This window comes from Marmota flaviventris, chromosome 1 (assembly GCF_047511675.1).
Source record: "Marmota flaviventris isolate mMarFla1 chromosome 1, mMarFla1.hap1, whole genome shotgun sequence".
NCBI classification, from domain to species: Eukaryota; Metazoa; Chordata; class Mammalia; order Rodentia; family Sciuridae; genus Marmota; species Marmota flaviventris.
In genome coordinates this window covers 189,241,018-189,264,690 of record NC_092498.1, presented here as the reverse complement: position 1 = coordinate 189,264,690, position 23,673 = coordinate 189,241,018, and the positions used below count along the sequence as shown (strand labels likewise).

Here is a 23,673-nt window from a genome sequence, read left to right as displayed (position 1 = left end):
ATTTTTGAGTGAAATATTGATCAGTTGAACTGATGGCAGATTTTTTTACCTGATACTCTGTATGTGAGTTTACCTTGTCTGTGATTCATATAGACCTGAGGGTTGTTGTACATGGCGTGTTACAATAAGGTTTCTTAGATAAATGATCCAATAGGCAAACGAACATCAACATACCTCATCAGAAGAAGCAAGAGGAAAAAAAAGTTCAATTGCAGCATAGTGCTGAAACTACATTTCCATTGTATTTACTTCATCTATATTAAGTGATAGGCACACTATTCATATGGCTAGTTCCGGAAAGTGATCGCATATTAGGAATCAAAGACACATTTCATAGAAAGCATCCTGTTGGTGCTTGTCCTGTGTGGTGAGGCGGGAAGCCCAGCAACTGAAGACAATGGGGTTCTTGTTCCTCCGTGCCAATATTTTTAATAGATCCACCATTGTAGTGCACTTCAACTTTCCCCAGGAGAAATTACAGGCATCCTTTGAAAGATGCTGAGAATTACCCGATGGCTATGTTCAAATTGTCAGGCTTCATTTTCAGCCCTTCTGAATAGCTCTCTAAGTTCCAGGGCATCAACTTGGAGGGCACAATGTTGAAAACTATTTTATGGTATCTGTGAGAGAACAGTGGGAAAACTATCTTGCCAGAGTCCCTTCTCCTCATCTCCCACCCCAACAAAAGAAGAGGGATGAGTGCTTTCCAAAAACATTGTGCCCAACTCCTGCTAACCCAGTTTAAATTCATCAGCAGCTGCAGCAAACTTGCAGATGGTGCCAGACCCCAGGAGGGGAACCTACAGGGAGCTCAGGCCTCCTAAAAAGCTGTGATTTCTCCCTTCCAAATGCCTAACATCAAACTATTCTCAAGGTTCAGAAGTTCTGGCAGGAAAAGGGAGTTAAAATGCCCGGGGAGGGAGTTCTTTCCCACTTCTGAAACACAGAGAAAATGTAGTAAGACCCTGCTCGCCCATTGCTAATGTCATTAAACTCATCGATTATGGCTACGTCTCGTGAGCCAGTTTCTCTTCCCTCACCTCCTCTTGCTCATTTCCTCTTGACAAGTTTGCTCACCAGGCCCTTCAGTCTCAGCGCTTTTCACAAAGAACAGCGCAAAATAGATGCCAACAGGGCCCAAAGGCAGATGCCAGCAGGCCCCCACTCCTTTGCCCCTGGCAGAGTGGAATGCCAGGCAGCTCATATCGATTCTGCCCTCTTCCAGCCAGCCTCTAGTGCAAGCATGCTCTGGCCAGTGCCCTACAGAGTGCATTGCAGTTGCCAAGTACTCTATCAGCCTTAGGTGGTCTATAAGCACCCTGCTCCTGCCAGATGCCACAGCTCAGGACCTAGGCGGGACAACCTTACTAGAAACCACCCTTGCCAAGGCAAAGCCCACCACAAGGCGGAAAGGGAACTGTGCCAGAAACAGCCTCGAGGGTTCAGTTGCTAACTGGGTTGGAGGATCTGGCATCAGAGACATGGCCTGAAGCATGCTGTTCAGATTCGCTGCAATAACCAGCTGCTTGTCTGGCCTTTGGTTGCCAAATTGCAATCTTGGCTTCGAGCCATGAGGCTGGCACCATGTCTGAAATGCTGCAGTTGAACAGTTTTCACCAGGTTGTGCCAAATCAGAGACAGAGAGCACTTCACTGTCTAGCATTCAGTCCAGCCATATCTACTTCCTGTGGAAGCCTTAAGTCTGAGGCTGTTTGCCCAAGTGGAGTGAAAACATTCCAGAGAAGATAGCTGACGGGCAAGTGCTGCGTATTAAAACATGTCTTCCAAAAGTGGGTTTAAAGTAAAACATTTTGGGATTAGCTAAATTTTTTGTGTCTCTTATCCCCTTGGTGATCATCTTAGCAAGCAAGGGAAACAGTGGTGACTCAAAGAGCTTTCAGTGAAAACTCTACGAATATGTAGATTTTTCTCTCATTTATAAACAAATTAATAACAAGATTACATGTATTTGGGTGTTGTACATCCAGAACTCACTCAAATTTATGTCAATTTTTAAAACATTTTCAGGCTATGTAAAATTAACCCCCCAAAGGTACTAACATATTTTCAAAACTGTGCAGAGCATTTTACCAAATCCTTAGACCCCTAGTCAAGAGCCTAGGTTTACCTCAGTTTCTTGTATTTAGTTCCTGCGTTTAATTCTTTGCACAAAGTACACTAAAAAAAGATTGATATCAACTCATTCGCTGTTAGTAATATTGACTTATATACGTCCAAACTTTCAGAATAAAGCAGTGGTTCATCATGTTGGCATCTGGAGTCCTGAAGTTCTCTTTTTTCAGCTATTTCAAGAAATCTGGTCTTGGGTGTATAAACATTTTGCAGGCATTTTTTTTTTCCTTAGATCACAGAGTAAAATATATGAGAATGTTCATAATCAGATTGACATCAAGGGTTTTCAAAACAGGAGAGAGCTAATGAGCCATTGGCTACTCTCATCTTGTTTCCATTGGTACAGATTAAAAAAAAAAATACCTATATCTGTTTAAAGCTTGCCCACAAAACCCTGATGGTGGTTGGAGACTATTGGTACAACAGAGAGGCAAAGTAAGTTGAGACCCAATTAGGAGAAACACTTCCTATAAGAGAACTAAATATTGTACGTATCACAGTCAAAGCCTGAGTTTTTTACAGAGGAAAATCCCTATATCTGATGTCAGGCCTAGAACAGGATACCTTGACATCCAGCAAATATAAGGAACACATCTGGAATCAGAAAATATCTGTTTTGAAAGACTTTTATCCCAGTTTGTCTTTGATCAAAATGTCCCTCACAACACTCACTATGTGATAGCTTTCTTTGTTTTTTTTTTGGGGGGGGGGGCAATAAACAAAGAAAATTAGCAAAATTGTGCCCCTGCACGTGAGTTACACCATTATTTGTCCACACAATTCACATGGGAGATACCATAGTAGTGTGAATGTAGTATGCTTACAGAGTTCCAGAGAGACACTGTCTTCAAAATCAGTTGCTTATTTACTGTATGTGCAGAGTGGTAAAGTTAACAGCCAAGTGTCTGCATTAGCCCATCTCAGATAAGGCAATGGAAGTAGGAGTGAACAAGTACTCTACCAGTCAGTTCCCATGGGGGTTGGGGGGAAGAAAAGAAAATGTCAGCACCCTTCCTTCCAGGGGTTTTATGCACACCTGTCATGCCTGCTACCCTCCCACAGTGAGGGTTCCTGATCTACCTGAATGCCTAGAGAAAACACAAACCAAAAACCCCTCACAAGCAGAAGGTTGAAGCTATTAAAGGTAATTCTGAATGCTGTTTAACTTTGCATTGGGGAGAGACTTGAATGATAATGCAGTGGCCTTTATCTGTTGACTCTTTTCTGATGTGCTGAAATTTCAACACGATTGTCTTTATGGTGTGTGTGTGTGTGTGTGTGTGTTTCTGAAGATGGAACATAGGACCCCACACAAGTCTTCTATAGCTGCACTGCATCCAGCCCCTCTTAATTTTAGAAACCCCAGAAAGGGGAGATCACAATGATTGCATTCAGCAATCAGCATATATGCATTCAGCATCCTATAAAAATTTCATTCTTATTTTACCTTCTTCACTATCCTCTATGCCTTTCAAACTATCTGGCTTAGAATCATCAAGTTATAAAGCGGTGTTCTTATAATTTTAGTACCCAAAAGAATATTGACACGAATTGGTTATTCTGCAAAGTTTGGGTTCTGTAGAAGGCTATTTCTTTGCATATTCTCTTATGGGGAAAAAGCTAAGGGTTTAACATGAAAGAAACATTTGCAGGACTTATTCCAACCATTAGCTGCATTTCTTCATGAATGATTACTGGTCTCCTGACATGAGCAGACTCTGAATGAAATGATGAGGACAAGTCAAGAAGACACTGTCCCTGCCCTCAGGGAAAGTATAGTCCCCATCTATGGCATTGCTCACAAGCAAATATACACTGTGTATGTGTGTGTGAGAGAGAGAGAGGGATAGACAGCAAGCCAGGTACAGGTCATAGCACTTGCTTTGGAAAACTAATCACAGCTTTCCAAACTGTCCTGCTATTTTTTGGATTAAATGAATGCTTTCCTTATTCCTTTGTAATCTGATTTTTGCTTTGTTTGTTTTCTATTTGAAACTGCAATCGAGGCTCAGAGCATTTTCCTTTCATCAAGTTCCAGAGCTACTTCTATGAACAAGGCGCTCAGGAACAAACCGTGAGTAACATGCCCACAGTAATGTCATTGTTTTAACAATTAGCAACAATGCTAAGCAGTTCTGTGCCCAAAAGCAATGTAGGACTTTGAATTTAAGTGAAACCCACTATCATTAAAATCCAGGTAAAATTTAATGTCATGCTTGAGAAGATAAATCTGAGTAAGACCGACTAATACTTTAGAGCATACTGAGCACTAGCAGAAAGCAGGGATTTCAGAGATTTAGAAATCTAAGAGTTATGTGTTGGGTAACAGAAGAAATGTGGAAGGTCATAAAATCACTGGGACAAGAGAGGCTTAAGCAGGTAAATGGACTTTTTAGGCCCCAGAGCCCTTTGATGGTTGCACAAGTGGCCAATCCAGACCCAATATCTGCCTTTCTAGTTGTTCCCAAGTGCCTTTTGCATGCCAGATGGGAGCTCCAGGTGGGGTAAGCACCTCTGTGCCAAGTGGTGCCTGAACACACCAGGCAGATGTGAGGCCTGTCATGGCTTGTTTCCTTCTTGGCACTGGTTTGGGGGCTGTGGTTCTTCAGATCCTCTCATTTTTCCTGGAAAAATGCTCAATTGAGTGAAATAGCATGAAATATGCTGCTCCCATATCTGTCAACACATCAGATGGGAAACTGGAATTCTACAATGAGTGTGGTTAAAAAGAAAAAAGAAAAAGCTTTCGGAGAAGTTGGAAAATTGAGTCCCATGTAATCTTGCATTGAACAGAGCATCTCAAACATACCCACAGATAGCATAAAACCAGTGCCTTGTATGCAAAGGTGTGGCCAAATTTTCTCTGCATCAAAACCTCTACTTTTTTTTCTTTCTTTCTTTTTTTGTGGCACTGGAGATTAAACTGAAAGGAACGTTACCTCTACTATTGGAATAGGTTGGGATACAGTTTAATTTTCCTGTTCATGACACTTATAGGATGGCTCTTAGGATGGCTATTTGGTGTTAAAATAATCTTTTAAAGAATAGTGTCCTAGTGAGAGTGAATTTATGCTCTTCAGTCTGTGGGCTAGTAAATGGTAAATAGTAGATATTTTATTTTCATATCATTGTTTAATAAAGTTAAAAGTGGACAATACCATGTTGACCTCCATTTTATTATTTTGTTATTTTACAGCTTTTCCAAATTCCAAAGCCTGAGAATTATTATATTGCTCTACTCAGAACACTTGGTGGTTTATTCAGGTAGTGAGTGATAGAAATAATATAACTGTATCAAAGGGCATCTAAATCACAATGATAACTAGGGAGTGGAAACTTCCATTTGAAACACAATTTCATATTTGCAGATATTTTATCATAATTTGTTGAAATACCTTTTCATGCTCTCTTGTAAAAAACAAAGTACATTAACATAAACAAAACACATTTTGCGAACTATTTTTTTCCTCCAAACTAGACATTCAACCCTTAATCTCAAGTAGTTATTACGCAAGGTGTTATACCATCTGCAAGTTACAGGTATGTTGTTTGGCCAGAATATTGCAAGGGATTCATTAATTTTCTATTAGCGGCAAAGAAATGCATTCCATTGTGGCCACTGGCAAGCATTTCTGAGACTAGAGTATGTGTCATAGTTTGTTGTCACCAACGAATGGTGTGGAAAGAGTTTTCCTCTTCTCCCTACATCTGCAGGGATTGCATTACCTGAGTTATAGGATGAGTTCTGGTGAGTAGTCTGGTTTAACAATTCAAGTGTTTATCCCAGTAGTTAAGCCCAGGTGGAGACCAAGAGATAGGATCAAATGCCTGCATTTGAGTCCTCAGTCAGTCACCTTAAGGAAATGTCTATAGCTTTGATGACTTCAGAAAAATTACTTAACCTCTTGAACGGTCTAGGTTCTCTTGGCTTCAAGAGAGAATCATGTCATCTGATTGAAAATGGAGGGACTTTATATACTTTTAAAGAGAGTCCTGGTTTGCCTGGGATGGACAGTTACCCAGGGATTGAAGGTTGTCCGGGACACAGAACTGTCCCACTAAAACTGGGACGGTCTAGGCAAATCAGAAAGAGTGGATCATTCTACCTGTGAAGTGCCCTTAACAATACCTGGTACAAAGCCTTCATGGAAATGTCAGATCTCATTATGATTGTCCTTTTCACTGAAACCCAAACATGGACTGAATACAAATTCATTAATCTTGCTCAGAATCGGTGTGAAGTTGTAACCTAATAAATCCTACCCTTTTGCTTTAGAGTTAGAAAAATAGAATCACGTAGAGAGGCAGAGAACCAAGAGCAGACTGGTTATTTAACGGCCCACTGAAAATCACTTTCTGCTCAGACGAAATGGTCCTGACCTGAAAGTGTTCCCTGGAAACACACCTCCTGTCCTTCTCCAGAGCTGTCACTCTCTATTAGTGCAGGATGACTCCTTTTAAATTTTGAAATCGGGGAATCGTTCAGAATTCTTCAGTAACCTCACTTCTAATTCTTAACTTGAATTGCTCACCATCTTTTTCTGGTTTGTGGTTGTGAATGTATCCTAAGGACACCTAATATCCAAAGTCCATGTGGGTGTTTACAATGATCTGCCAGTTGACCTTGACTGCACTCTTGTTCTGGGTTGAGACACTAGGTCACCTATAGATTGTGTCTCTGGCTTGCCCTGTGATGTCAAAACATGCCTGAGAAATAGGTCTGTTCCTTATCTTGAACTTGGTTGCCTTCCCAAGATTCCTATGCAAGAATCAGCAAGGTTCAATCTTGAAGAAAACAAACTAATGTGAGGCTCGTGCCTTTGAAATTCATGTATAGAATTTTGTGCTTTGAGTAATAAAGGTTAATTGTGCTTATACACATAGAGTCTAAAATTAAAGAATCTCACAACACCAGAGGACTTTGAATAGTATGCTGCAATGCCTGATTTTAGTACATAGCAAGAAATCATTTGAGCAAAAATAACCAAATAACTCTTTGGGTACTCACTCCCTAACAGACCATACTTAAGTGTTTTCTGTGTATTAATTAATTCCATTCTTTTAACTCAAAAAAAGGGGAGACGCCATTACTATAGACTATAGAAAGCAACGTTTAGGAACAGAGAAGTTGTGCAGCTTGTCCAAGGACACACAGATGATAAACAATAGCTTTGAGAGCTGAACCCAAGCATTTTGGCATGAGAATGATCCCTCTAATGAACACAGAACCAAGAAAACTGTGCAGAGAAAGGAAGTAATAGGCTTTCTATTCCTGGAAAATGCTCAGTTAAGTAAAATAGCACGAAATATGCTGCTCCCATATCTGTCAACACATCAGATGGGAAACAGGAATTCTACAATGAGTGTGGTTAAAAAGAAAAAAAAAAAAAAGCTTCTGGAGAAATTAGAAAACTGAGTCCCACATAATGTTGTATTGAACAGAGCATCACAATAGGACAATAACATCTCAGGAAGAAGTCAACCTGAACAAACTTTGACATGCATCTGGATTTATAGCCTATGAATAAATATTGTAATAATTGATATTATTTAGTCATCTATCTCCCTGATTCTAAATTTAACATATTTAAAGAAATATTGGTGTCTAATAAACATACAAGAAAAAGAGATAACTTAGTAAAAAGACATGATTCAACCTGATGTTAAACTCAACCTGTTGATTCAGGAATAAAATATAAGAATATCAGAATACCAATGAGACACACACACACACACTGACTAATATTGCCAAATGTTTTAAACCACCTCATTATACTGAAGTATTGGATGCTTGTAGACTTTTTAATTCAAAAATTTCCATTTTACATTTTAAAGGATATTTACTATGATATATTTATACACCACAGCTGTGTTTTTAATTTTTTTGCACCATATATCATCATCATCATAATAATAATAATAATAATTGTTGTTGTTATTATTATTATTAGGAACTGGGAATTGAACCCATGGGCACATTACCCCTGAACTACACCCCAAGTCCTTTTTGTTTGTTGAGCTAGCGTCTCACTAAGTTGCTAAGGCAGGGATTGATAGGTATATACAACTGTACCTGACTTAATTTTCATATTTTAAGTGCAGCCTAAATTGTATGTATGTATTTATCCTGTTGTTGTAAATGTTCATGGTGTAAAACATAGCACTACACGATGGACAGAAGTAATGATATAAGCTGTACAAAACAATACAAGGATCCACAGTCGCCATATGCTTACAACCTCAGTTAGTCAATAAGATAGGATGATATAAAAACCAAACAAGGTGTTTTGTTTGACTACAAAACCCTTAAAATTACAGATGAATTTTACTTTGCTATGTAAAAATATGAACTGCAATAGAGATCGTCTCCATTGCATAGAACGGTAACATTAACTAGCATTTATCAGAGACTTAATATGTACCAGGCACAGTGAGGCTCACAGTTCTAGATGACTTGGTCAAGGCTCCACGGCTGGCAAATAAATAATTAGAGCCCACAACTGACCCAGAATTACATGCTACTCTCACGCATCAAGCTGCTTCTTTGTTTTCTTAGTAGGATGATGTTAAACTGTGAACTTCCTGGCATATGCTATATTTTTAAAAACTTATGGATGATGGAAAGGTTTCATATCTGGATTTTTGTGGGGGCTCCATAGGTGTATATATTTGTCAAAATGTATCAGGTTCTGCACTTTAAATGAGTGCATTGGATATTATTCCTTAATAATACTAATTTAAAAACTTAAACAACAAATCTACTTGCTAAAATATTATGGTCCTATTTATTGCATAAAATAAAGGTCTCGTTTCTCGAGAGCTACTGGTGTTAGATATATAATGAATATGATAACAGATAAGAAGAATTTTAATTCTCCTTTTTAAGAATAGTTTGTACGTAAGAGCTTATTACCAGTCATATAATTAAACAGAGTACATAGATAACACTACTGCCAATTTCAGATAAAAGGTTATTGCTTTCATATGCCAAGTATACAGATATGCTTTGTATGTTTTCTCATAAACATTCTCTTATTTTGTGCTCCCCAAAAGTCATTGGTCACAAAGAGAATACTGCAAGAATTTTTTTTTTTCCCCAGCAAACATTCAATGAGACCAAATGACTTTGCATTAGTTAAGAATGAGCAGAGTCAGTGGAACACTGTGCTCTGTTTGACAGCTGAAACCCGATGTCTCAGGAAAGAATAAATGGTTATTTCTTGTCTCGGCAGCCACAGTGAGTGAGTAAGAGGTATTGATCTTTACTTGGTTCCCTTTAATATGTGTGACTCAAGTTATCCTGGAATCTCCCTCCCAAACTCTCCGCATAATAGGAGAGAGTCATATTTAAAGCCTTTCTTCTTTCACTCCGGAGGAACTGTGTTGGACCTAATATCCAAGATAAAATACTGTTTCCTATATTTCCGACTAATAACTCAAAGTCTACACTGGAACAAGTTTTATATGTCCAATAAAATTATTGTTATATAATTGATGAATTTGAGCTTTATTCAGTGATTGATATATATATATATATATATATATATATATATATCAGTTATTATATACGTTATCACTTGCCACTTACTTGGCAGTGTGCTAGGAACTGGGGGTACAAAAATGAACACCACCAATCTATTGTCCTCAAACGTTTCCTGGTAGGGAAGAAGTAAAAAGTGATAGGAAAAGAGGAAGAATGGAATAAAGGAGAGACAAGAAACCCAGCTACATAGAAAGAGAGGGAGAGAGAGATGGAGACAGAGTAAATCAGAACATCTGGGGGAAACAGTAGCAAAGGTGACTTTTAGGTTAGAATGGCACAAAGGGGAGATGAGCATTTCCACTTGAAAGGACTGTCTGGTGTACAGTCAGAAGGACCTTCTACAATGACCTTCTGCTTCTGTCACTGCAAATACTTTCCTGGTAAAGTTGGTCAATGGCCTTGATGTTTCCAATTCCAAAAGTAACTCTTTTGTTGGGATATTTCTTGGTTCCTCAATAGTATTCAACATAATCATTAAACTCTCCAATTTAACATTGGACTTGCCAATTGCTAGCAGTGTAGCCTTGGGAAAGGCACTTGACTTCTTTGTGTCACTGTTTTCTCAACAATAACGTGGGAATTGGCATGGGGAATGAAAAATGAATGAACACATATAATGAAAAGTACTTACATGATAAAACACTTAGTGTCTAGTGCACATTAGGTACCATATTATTATCTCATTGTATATAATTTATATGACTCCCATTCTATATCTTTTACACTAACCTTTCCCTTGAAAACTGGAATCATATATGCCTTATGTGCTTTTTATCAGTATTCTCTTATTTTGTTGGTTGCAAAGGAAAATATTTTAGATGTCTAATGGAGTCTCAAAAGTAACAAGACTGATAAAATCAGCATACAATGATGCAGCCACCTCAAAGTTTATAGCAGCTCATTTCACACACACACATATATGTGTGTGTGTGTGTGTGTATATATATATATATATATATATATATATATATATATATATATTCAATTAAATATTATTCATAATTAAAGAAGAATGAAATTATGGCATTTTCCAGTAAATGGATGGAGTTGGAGAATATCATGCTAAGCAAAATAATCCAATCCCCAAAAAACCCAAAGACTGAATGTTTTCTCTAATATGTGGATGCTAATTCACAATAAGTGGTGGCGCACTAGGGAAGAATAGGTAGAGTCGAGTAAAGGAGGACATATGGGAATAGGAAGGATAGTAGAAAGAAACCGATATTATTACCTTATGTACATATATGACTGCATGGCCAATGTGATTCTACAACATGTACAATCAGAAAAATGAGAAATTATACCCCATCTATGTATATCAAAGTACATAAATGCATTCTACTGATCATGTATAACTAATTAATAAAGAATAACATGAGTAAGAAAAATTCTTGATTTCTCTCTCCTCAAAGTTGCTCCTTCTTTAATACACTTCATCTTATTAAATGGCTCTCTATTCTCCCTTGTTTGTTGCTCAGACCAAAATTTGAGGAGTTATCCCTGTATCTCTTTCCCTTACCACTCCTCTTCTGCTGAACTCATCAGTGAATTCTCTCAAAACTGTCTCCAAAATATATAGAGGTTACCACACATTTAACCCCACCACTCACTGTGATCCAACTCCAAGCCAACCCACCTCCTTTCTAGATTTCCACAATGGCTTCCTTGTACATTTCCTTGTTTGTTTTCTGTGCTCCTCTAAAATCAATTTTTCACACAGGAATAGCTATTTTTTTTTTAATTTTCCAGGAATACACCATGTTCATTTCTGCCTATAGGTTTTCTACAAGACCTTACATGTGTCTTTAATGTTATTCATTTTGAATGTCATCTGCCTGATTCCTTCTTGAAATTGAAATCTCACCTTAAAGAAGACACTTGGTCTATGATAACCTCCTAGTCATTATTACAACCAGATTTTTATGGCCTTTCTTTATTATGAAGTTTTAATCATTCCTTCATTCATGCATCATCTCTCTCCATGAGAATGCAAGTTCTATGAAGAGATTTTTCTATTCCTTATAATATTACTTTGTAATAAATGGTGGAACTATGATGGAAGTGAAACTAAGGAGATATTGGGTATGAATAACCTGTTTTTTTGTTTGTTTTTGTTTTTTGGGTTTTTTGATGACAGAATGGATGAGGGTACCATTCATGAAGAAAGAAACCATCACAAAAGGATTGGGTCTAGGAATAAACCTGTTTGGACAATGAGTTTGATAGCTTTGGGGATATCAAGTTGGAATTGTCTAGAGATTAATGGACCTAGGGATTAAAAACAAATAACAAAGATTTCATGGGTTGGATTTGTGGATTTAACAATCATCAGAATAGCAGAAGTTATGTACATAGTAGGGAGTCAATAGTTTAGAGAGTGAGAATAGGAGAGGTCCAACATCCAGAAAACTCTAAAACATGCAAGAGGCAGATAGAGAAAGAGAAGCTACAAAGAAGAATCTCTAAAAGGGAGGGGAAAAAAAACAGGTTGGAGGAGTGTGACAGCCATGAAAGCGGCAAGTTTTGAGAATAGAGGAGGGCTCAACAGGGTGACAGAGAGATCAGGTAAGGATTACAAAGAGGGAGGTGTATTTGTCAATCTGAAAATGACTCAACAAACTGAAATCCAGGATACCATTGGGACTGGCCAGATCCTGCCCTTGAACCCCAAGTCCCTCAGGCTTCCAGGTATTCACCATGAACCCTGCCTGGAATCCCACTGCTCCCCAAGCTCCAGACCTTCTCTTGGTACACTCAGGGTCTATCATATCCTTTACATCCTCATCTCTTTTGTGCTACCACCACAGTAAACTAGGGTAAGTGGTGCATTCATAGGTTCATTTTTATTGTGGCTTCTTTGTTTTTAGGATACACAAGGAATAGCATTTCAGTTATCAGCAATTCCACAAAATATGTTTTCAAAGAGTATATGAGAGACATATGCATTCAACAGAACATTCTCATCAAAGTAATGAAATAATGAATCAGGAATGGTCAAAAATCAAACAATAATTTCTAGAATGACCTAAATGTTAGAAGATGTGAATTATTCTTTAAGATTCACAAGACCTTTGTTCTCCAGACTATGGCCAGTAAGAAAAATGTAAATAGGCATAGAAATTGAGCAACATCAATCAAAATAGAAAGTTTCCCATAAAATCATTAATTAAATACAAACACTCTTAAAACTTTCTATGTAGCTGGGTTTCTTGTCTCTCCTTTATTCCATTCTTCCTCTTTTCCTATCACTTTTTACTTCTTCCCTACCAGGAAACGTTTGAGGACAATAGATTGGTGGTGTTCATTTTTGTACCCCCAGTTCCTAGCACACTCTTAAAAATGTTGAAGATTTATGAAAATGATGTGATGAAGGGGAATGAGATTCTCCCAAGCATATCTTTAAATCACTTGGAGATTCCTATTGTTAGAGTTGATTTTCCCAAGTCCCTAATGAGAAAATTTAAATTTTTTAGTTTTGTGATCTGAAAATTGAATGTATCCCCAAATTGTCAATAAAATATATTTTTAAGTCTTCCCCAGTTAATTGAAAGCAAGTGGTAGATTCTATGAAATTGCTAGATCTTATGAAAGAGTAAGGAATATAAAATAGAGAATTAAATTATGTTTTCTTATAGGTGTGGGCACCATTAACTTGAGGGGTTCTCAAACTGTGCTGAATATTAGAATTATCTGAGTAGGTTTTATCACCCCCCATGTCCAGGCTGACCCCATACTACTTAAACAAGAATCCCTGGAGGATGAAATTCAGACCTCCCACTTATTAAAGCTCCCTGAGGGATTCTCATGGGCAGTCTCGGATTTGAGAACCCAAGAATTATATTCTTATTTTATGAATGTTTTAGTTATGAAGAATAAGAGCTTTATACTGAAGCTAGATTTTGGATGCTAGGGGCTACATAAATTTGAACAAATTCCTCAACTTCATTGAGCCTCAGTTTACTCAACTATTATTCACAAATTATTATTCCCACTTCATAGGTCCTTTTGAACATTAAATGATATAAAAACAGAGCACATGTCCTGCAATACATAATTAATGTTGCAATAATATATGTATAGTGATGATTGCATTATTCATGACAGTTATTCATTCAGTATTAGTCAAAAACTGTGTCTGTTTTTAATAGATAACTGGCAAATAAGATCGTGTCAAAATGGGAATTAAAATCAAGTGTTAGATCTATACTGACTCAAAGAACCATTTGAGTGGTTATATTCATTTGGATCTTTAAGACATTCTCATTTTAAAAAATGCCAAGACAGGGTTGCAAGATTCTGAATTCACTTCCTGCTCACACACGCCACCATGCAGATTTATGACACCTCAAAAGCAGCTACGTAATTGGAGTCTGACTTATAGAAGAAAGCTACTAATAAATATCCTTGGGTCTGATTAGAGGGAACTTTTAAATCTTCAATGGCACAGCAAGAAAGAACTCAAAAACATCCCCAGTCACATTTTTCTTATTTACTTGGTTACCCCGAGTGCATGATGACTTGTTTGCCTTTAGTTGTATCTGAACAGTTTGACAGATGACTGTGACAAGGTTACTTTTAAATTGATAAAAGGTTTGATTGTGTTGGTGCATTTGTCAAAACTGTCTGACACAGCCTATAATGGACTCTGCACTCAGGCCCTGATGGCACTTGAGTCTGCTCTTACTATTCAGGGTTTCGCACACCATGAGAAGGCTCCCAACAGGGGAGGGTGAGAGTCGGGGAGATTAGCTGGGGCAACCCTTCAGTTCCTGAGTACACACATTCTTTATTTTTGTCCCTCTGGCTTTTCATCGTGGGTATTTGTCCTCTCCTGTTAAATCTTTAAATGACATTCGCAGTTTCCTTCTTAAGGGGTAATGCTAGGGTGTCAGAAATTTGAGCAAAGACAACATTCACAGAAAAAAAAAAAAAAAAGAACGGTGGCACAGAGGATTTTCCTACCCTTCAGGGGATGAATGAGAATGTGTGTACACCAAATTGAGGGCCTCCCTCCACTTCCTTTCCTTCTGCATCCAGGGTCCTTCAAGCAGCCCCTTTGCTTTATCACAAGAACCATTCTCTTTGCGTCTACTATTTTAATTAAGGCCAGATTAATCAGGTGGAAGTGGAGGGACAACTGGCCAGGGCTTTCTGAGAGCATGTATTAATTAAGATGAATCAGCCACAGAGATGCTTAGATAAAAGATATGGTAGATGTGGAAAATGTAAACACATTAATGTTTTTTTTTTCCATTTTAGATACTATCCATTATGGTTTCTATTTGGTTTTATTCTTATAAGAGCAATTTAAATGTGTTTCAAGCCATGTTCACAATCATATAATAGAAGTCATCAATTTCTTTGAAGGGGGAAATAATAATTTAATATATGAAAAATCTTTTGTGCCACCACAATTTGATTTGGTCCAAAATGTTGCAGTACTCTCCCTCACTCTATTAAACCAAATCTATCTTCTCACACTTTCATCTGCTCTTCTTGTGATAAGCATTGGGGACATATGGTCAAAGTCTCTACCCTTGGTCTCTAACTGATAATTCATCTTAGGAATATATTTATGTGATCACCCAGAGACTGGAGTTTTGGTCTTTATTATATTTGTCTTGTGTGCTCTTAATATTACAGCCACTGAATATATTCAGCCCATATCATCTGATAGTATATTGCTGGTCCATTTGTGACTGGTAAGGAAAACAAAATTAACTGATGATCAATTGATTTGGGTTCTACATTGTGCCACTTTGCTGTTTCTTTAGAAGTTCTTTCGATTAATATCTCTCAAGTTTTTTTTTCTTTTTTCATGGAAAAAAACAAAGCATATAATGAAATGTGTCCTTTACCATGCATAATAATTCTACCATCACCATACGAATTCTCATACACTCATCCCTAAATGCAAATCACTCTTCCTCCAGCTTACTCTTCAGCTACATCTCTTCTATTCCTTGATTTCATGGGGTCCCTTCTCTTCACGGTACAGCTGGAATTATCATTTTGGAACAAAATTCTAACTGTGCCCTTTTCCTCTTTATGACAATTCAACAGCTTTCTCCACTGGCTTTCTCCGTTGCTCTCAGGATAAAACACAGCTCCTAATGAAATCTAGATAGATCATCTTGCCCTTCACCATGCTCCAATTCATTTTGTTCTGCACTCCACTTCCCACTCTAGACCCTTGCCTTTACCATGCTCCCTCCAGCCACTGATTCTGCACACATGAAGCTTCCTCTACCTGGATTGTTCTTCCCTTCCTTAGATATGCCTATTCATCCTTCTGATCTCAGGTTGATTGTGGCTTCCTCAGAGAAGCTAGGTCTAATCCTTTGCTTTAAACTGTCTAATCACATGTGTCTCATTTTTTGCATAGTTGCAATTTTATATCAAATCATATGATTATTTAATTAATGTTTATTTTCCCTAGTAAAATACAAACTCTGCTAAGCCAAGTCCTTCATCTAAATATACCCACCACCAAATCTTAACACATGCATGTCAAAGGTGCTCTATAAAGACTTCTTGACTAAGAACATAATAAAGTTCCTAAAGTTTTCTCAGGATAGATAATAAAAAATTTTTAAGTGTGTTGTTTCCTACAATATATACAATGTAACATATTTTTTAAAAACATAGGTATACCTAAACAAATTATCTAGAATAAAATCATTCTTCATATCTGTTATTTTCAAATTTTGTCTTCTTTCCTTTCATTTTGCTTGCAATCTGAATGTAGGAGCTTTGATGATTAATGTAAATATAATTCCTTAATAAGATTTTCTCTTGTATTATACACTGATAAACAAAGCAGTATCTTTTTCTTTAATATAGTTTCCTTGCTGTTTATTAGCATTAATATGGATATTACATACTAATACCATAAAATTCAACATGTCCATGCCTTTTTTGTGTATCTGTTTTCTATTATTTTATGAGCATGAATATTAGTAAATATTGCATTTCCTATAATAAAAGTAGCATTAACTCTAAAAGTGCTTATAATTTCATAGTCATTAACATGGAAAATGGATCCTAATGGTAAGTTTATTTAAACCTAAAAATATTATCTGGGATTTTTTTGTTTGTTTGTTTTAGGTGAAATTATTTTGAAATGTTGGATGAGTAACAGGAATGCAAAATGATTTTAAACTTCAGAAGATTAATGTAAAATAATAATGAACACTGTGAAAAGACCAAACACTGCAAAAGAAGGCCTAGAATTTTACAAGTATCTTATGCAGGTCTCTTACTAAAAGCAACTTCATCCATAAAATCAGACTCAAACAGGTGAATGGGTTTAGGTGTGGACTGTCAACACTCTAAAGGGGATTGGAGAAGATATGAAAGGTGATCCAGAGCAAGTTTCATGCTAAATAATGAAGACTTCAGTCACATATCAGAATTTTAGAGTGGGTTAAAAAAAAAAAAAGTAAACGATTATTAAGTTCAAATCCATTCTATTATATATGGGGGAAGGAAGCTTAAGAAGGCACAAGTCATTTGTCTAATGCCACAGACCCAGTTGATGCCATCCACAATGACTGGAAGTTCAATCTCTCAGTCCATACTTACTCTTACAATATTATGCTGCCCCATCACATCAATTTTCTAGGAAAAATGATCTAAGCAGTAAACTCCAGGTCCAGATCACTTGAGTAACTGGAGAACTCACAAACATTTTTACAATTACAGTAACACGGACCAGATCTTTCTAGTTAGCAAATAATATGAAAAGTAATCACTATCTTCTGTTTACCTAGCATTCCTTAAAATTTTCAAGCATACCTAAGAAACATTAAGAAGGCCTATATCCTAAATAACAATGGTTCTGTATTCCCACATCTTTTTCCTGCCAACACAAGCTTTTTAGGTTAAGACTTTCATATAAAAGAAAAATCTGCCTATTCATTGCAGAAATGGGTATTGACAGGGACTTATGGTATGATGCTACACCAGTGGTATGTTCATAAACCAGCTATCCAATAAAATACAAAAATTTAACAGTTCTGATTTGTAGGATTTGCTGATTTCTGTGTTATGTATATTCCCACCATTGCTTATTTCAGACGACCAAGTACGTAACAAACAGCTTGCAAAATTCCTGAATATTTAAAAATTGCCCCTAGTACACTTATCAGGCAGCTTCTGCACACTACAGAGTAAAAAAGGATAAAAATCCTAGAAAAATAAAGCAAACTCAATCCATTCAAAATTTCCTTAAAGAGGAAACTGTGACTTCAAAGCAAAGAAGTGATTTGTTTGCCTCAAGATCACAAAATGACTAAGCAGGTGTTTCGAACACAAGATTCCACCTCAACTGTCTTCACCAATGAAATAAAACTTCATGCAATAGAAAACATCAGTGGTTCTCTATGACCATAGAGACCAGTGCTTCTCAAGAGAACACCAGCATCAACCGTACCAGAAGTCCTGATAGAAATATGTACTCTTGGAATACGCTCCAGACCTTAAAGCATAATATCTTAGGCCTGGAAATTTGTTTCAATGAGCTCTATGGGTGGTATAGAAAATGGAGGGAAAAATCTTTTCTCAGTACTGACAATTTTTTTTTTTAATGAATGAAATGTGAGTATAAATCAACGATAATAACTACTCTTTTTACATCAGCATTGACTAAAGGGAATACTTCATCTGAAATGTCTCTCATAAAGCCCACCACCTTTCACATTTTCAAAGACCTTACCTTTCAAAACAGTTTTGATTTTTCTAACAATAAGAAAAAGTTTGAGTTATTTACCTGCCAACTCTCAACACCGATATGTTGTAGATCAAAATCTATCATGCATTCATATGCCTTAGACTCAGCATTTTTAACATTTGTTTTTTTAAAAACAGCTTCTTTGAAAATCAATATTTATCTTTCAAGGTTCTACCTTACCTTTTTCAAAAATCAAGACAGTAAACAGCAACAGGCTGCCTTCACACAAATCCACCTACTGCTTTGTTAACTGATTATATGGTTGTACATTTGTGTTTTGGTTTATCTGCCACTTTCTGTTGTTTTGATATGAACTCCCAATCTTCAAAGCCAGAACAAAGGCAAGTAAATGTTCCCTGTTGTTTTACTCTTCCAATATTTTAGAGGTTGGGAAATTTACAACACACGTATCCTCTTGTAAAACATTGCAAAAGACAAAAAGAACCATTGAGTAATAGTTTTGCTAGATTTAAAAATACCTAGAAAAGACACACTATGACAAATACCTACATTGACAGGATTTTGAAAATAGTTGGGCAATTATCTAAAAATACAGGTGTATGATTTTTAACTCAATTATTCATGGTTAACTAGATAACAGGTTAATAAAAAAACATTTTGAAAGAAGATTTTAGCACTTCCACCCTTCCTAGCATGTAGTTCTTGGCCTTGGTGGGAGACAGCTTCTGGACCGGGCAGTAGATGTTTTCAAAGAAACTAGAGGATTAATCTGACAGTTCTCCAATGACTTGGCCTAGTAGAACCTGTATTTACCAAGCCCTGGACAGAAAAACTTTGGCTCACAGAAAACAACCATCTTGCAACCCAATACCTATAAGATTTTTTTTTTTTTTTTTGGTGGTGCTAGGGATTGAACCCAGGGCCTTGTGCATGCAAGACAAGTACTCTATCAACTGAGCTATATCCCCTGCCCCACTTGTGAGATTTTAAGGTCCCTTCACTAACTCTTCTCAAGAAGAAGAGCTTATCTCAGGAGATTCATCATTAACTCCACTAGCTACTTGGGCTGAGAGCACAACCGCCATTGCTCTTCACCCTTCAGGTCCCCATGTGTGAATCTGCCAGCATTCGACACTCCCATGCCTTCTGCTCGAGAACTTCCACCTGCATGACCAGGATTCAACAAAACCGCTTCCTGAGATGAGCTGAACTGTACAGAGGAGCCCTCCTTCCTGACAGCAGATGGATATGGATATGGATATGTGAGGACAGTCACAAGTGCTGCCACACAGGCAGTGTGGGAGTTGGGAGCACAGAGAGCAAGGAGGACACTTACGGTTGGCACAGCTTGATGAGGTCCTGGTCCGTGGTGCCTGGCGGAAGGCCTCGGATGTATAGGTTGGTTTTACTCAACTGTTCCCCGCCGCTGTTGCTGCTGCTGTTGTTGCTGCTGCTGTTTGTGCTGGGGCTGGGAGGAGCCATGGGGTGGGGAGCTGGTGCATAGGACTGCTGCAAACAGAAAAAAGCTGTTACTGGAACAGCAAAAGCCAGCACATCTGTTCACAGGCAGCAGCACATCTTGAAAAGCAAGGCAAGCTTCTGAATCTGCAGTCCCCACACACAGGCGTGAACACACACACACACACTTGCAAACATGCACTGCTCTAAGTTGCTTTCTGAGGACATCATTGGCTTTGAGTGGATCAGCATAAGTTAACCAAAAGGGGAAAAAGAAGTTACCAGGTGCTCCTGGCAGGAGCCTAAGGCTTTTGAATCTCTCCCTGATCACACTGACTGTCCTTACACCTGTTCAGCAGCATGTTACCTCCCTCTCTGATACAAACAATTCAGGTCTCCCTAACTTTACCTTGAAGAGACAAACACCTTTCGTTTGCTTCTACTCTTCTGTTCTCTCCTTTGCTCCCAAGAAACTTGCTACTATTGTTTTCCACATCACTACTGTCCAGCACAGTTCCTGATATATACAAATCATTCCATGAATCGTGATTCTAGGAATGAGTGTTTGAACAAGTGAATCCACCTGAGCTGTTTCCCCCTTCCCAAACTGATTCTTCATGCTGTATGTCACTCATCTGCAAGACAGAATGCAGGATCTCACCCCATAAGAGAACTACTGTCTTAATCCATCAAATCATTTTATGTCAAAAAGAAATTAATAAATGACACCCAGAAACTTGAAATATTCAGTGTGAGTGTATTTCTAATTATGCACACCAGAATTTGTAAATGTATTTTCTTTTCTATCTTTTTTTTTTTTTTTTTAAGGAGAGAGGCTAGTTTTTTATTTCACTCATTTATTTTTATGTGGTACTGAGGATCGAACCCAGGGCCTCGCATGTGCAAGGCGTGCACTCTACTGCTGAGCCACAACCCCAGCCCTGTAAATGTATTTTCATAAATGCTTAATTCTTTTGCATTCAGGCATAGCCTTTAAAGTTCTCAAATTATACTGACTGGCTTGGTTGTGTCCCTGCTGTGTCTCTTAATTAGCCGTGTGATCTTTGGATGGTAGCTTAACCCCTCTGAGATGCAGTGATCTCCTTAATATGAAAAATATTCCTCTTCTATAACACAGAGTCTTTATAAAAACTCAGTGAGCTGATGGAAACAACATGGTTCCTAGTAATCAGCAAGTGTCTAATAAATGTTAGCAAAAATAACAATAATGCTAATATTTGGGACTGAAATCTGTCTTGCCAGATAACTATAACTATCCCAGATTTTTACATAACTATCCCAGATTTTCTCGATTATAGCCTAGAATGGTAGTCAAAAACACCACGGGCATGTTCATCCATCAAGATGCTAGTGGAAAAACATGGCTGGGTTCTGACCTGAACACTCATCTATCAGGGTTGGGAATCATCAGATAGCAGATTTGGGGCACAATTGCAAAAACTGCAAAAAAAATTCAGATGATGTCAAACTACTCAACCACTTTTGCCATGAAAAGAAGCTAAGGGATAGCATGATAACACTGAAGAACTATGCTTTGTGTCTCTGTGATCTCATTCCAACAAGAATCTTGAGACAACACAATCAATATGCCCACTTGAACAGGTCTACTGGTCCAGGTGAGTGGGGAGACACCTGGGAATGGAGCCAAATGTGGATTTGAACAGAGCAAGCTACACACTTAGAATCTTGCAGTAGCTTTCCATGGAACCCAAGTCTCCATCTGGACTTAACAGCCTGTATTAAAAGCCACATGTGATTCTTGACTACCTTTCTACCTTTCCAGTCACTTCCTGGACCAGATTCCACTGTCCTGGGAAACCCCTCACCCCCTTCCACTCTTCCCAGTTTCACTCAGTTGGTTCTTACCCCTTCTTTTGATTCAAATTGTTCCACTCTATAGCACTCTGTTATTACCCTTCTTAGCTTCCAGTGTATTTAGTCTATCCAAGGTAGTTTTGGCTCACCTTATTTAATGTCTGTTTCTACTACTAATTTGGATATTCCCTTAGGGCAACGAAGATGTCAACTCTCAAATGAATAGCACCTAACCTAGTGCAGGGAAAACAGTATGACCTTAATAAAATTTTAGGCTACATATAGTGCCATAAAAACTGAATAAGCAGAGTACTTATAGAGAGAGGAGGCCAAGTTTTAGCAGTGCCCAACTTTGGCTCTTGCTATAATAATCTGTTTACGTCTTCTAGGATTTCACATTTGCCCCAGTCCATATTTCCAAGTGGTTATAAGAAAATACCTGTTGTATTTAGTATATCAGAGTGCAACTCTTTGCATGCATTCTCCCATTTCCCAAATCTCCACCCAATGCTCATGTGTGTGTGTGTTTGTTCCAGCTTCCAAATATAAGAAAACGTAGTGCTGGTTTCATTTGTTCCCTCACCCTAAGTCTGAGAACACAATCCACCACACACACACACACACACACACACACACACACGTACACACACACAAAATTCAAAATCTCTGAGTTCCCATTCTTTCTCTAGACCACAGCCTATATCATCCGTTTTATTTCCCAGTTTTAGCCTCTTACTCACTGGAGGAACATAGGGTTGGGGAGGATAACACAGAATTGCTCAATGCAAGCAGAAACTAGCAAGAATTAAGGAATGGGAAAGTAAGAGAGCAAATTCAACCAATGCAAAGCCGAGAGCCATTTCATTTCCTTTCTCTGAAAGGAAAATTTTTCTCAATAATTGCTTTTAATCACTTAAGTTAGTATCAACATTTTAATGTAGAATTTTAAAATGAATTGCACAGGAGGATCCTTTCTTTTTTCTATTTGGATTAAATGACATATATGCATTTCCTTTTGGAACTTAATATCTGCATAAAGCTTAAGTTATTTGCTGGTGTAAAAAATTATGGCTTGCTTTCTGACCTAAAGAATTCTGTTTTTCTCCTTAGACACCCCTCAACAGTTTAGCTTCTCCTCTTTATAAGTCCTGCACACAGTAGGCCTTTAGTATGTGCTTGCTAAAGTGGCTTCCTATCTCTCTATCTCACAACAGGTTCCATGACATTTATATTTTATTTTTCTTATGTGCTTTGTTCTCTTAAAATTCCCAGGGCCTTTTAAAAGCTGTTTGCTACCACTTTCACCTCCCCTCCCTCCAAATTCTTTGAATTCCATCCTGTACTCGGGATTCTTTTAAAATGAGACTTTGTTTAAAGCAGTTTTCCCCACTGCATACCCTTTAAAACCACCAGGGAGCCAGAAAAATGTCTCCAGCTTTATGTATCACAGATCAGATGGACCAGTTCAGACTGAGCCCTCCACTGATCAAATGAGACAACAGCAGCTACAGCATGATCAATATGTGCTTACTTCATTCTTTTTTCCCCCAGGGTTCTTTGCAAGCATTTCCATAACCAGAACACCATTTAGTAAATTGCATGATGCCTAAAACAATAACTATGCCCTCAAATGAGCCCAACATAGACACTGAGAAAAAAAAATAATAAAACCAATCAAAAGCAAACCAAAGTTGAGATGAGGACAGGCAAGTAGGCAGATGTGTGTGTAGATACGAGATAAGCCCTTGGTAAGTGGTAGTGGAAGTGCCAGGTTATAGAGAAAAGGGTACATTCAGAAGGTCTTTGAAAAAGATTCACAATAAAAGGTGATATTCTGTGTCATATTCTGGTTTTTGAGTTCTAGAAATTCTGCTGAAAGAGTTAGCCTTCTCTGTTATTGAGCTAATCAATCCACAATTTAACATCCAGTCCAGGACTCTTCCTAATCTTTAATATCTCATTTATCTGTTGTTGATGCACTGTGATTCAGGTAGCCAACTTATTCTTTCCT

General features: G+C 37.7%; 1 protein-coding gene across 20 annotated transcripts in view; it reads right to left on the bottom strand.

Annotated features, from left to right (window-relative positions):
- Positions 1–23,673, bottom strand: part of Rbms3 (RNA binding motif single stranded interacting protein 3) — a 1,055,032-nt gene that overhangs the window by 504,176 nt on the left and 527,183 nt on the right. For 17 of the 20 annotated variants that reach the window (XM_071619646.1, XM_071619615.1, XM_071619630.1 and 14 more), the window contains one exon: positions 19,705–19,877. In XM_071619646.1, coding sequence (XP_071475747.1) covers positions 19,705–19,877 — 173 coding nt within the window. The remainder of the gene's footprint in view (positions 1–19,704; positions 19,878–23,673) is intronic. The other 3 variants (XM_071619656.1, XM_027932407.2, XM_027932412.2) reach the window with 1 other exon arrangement.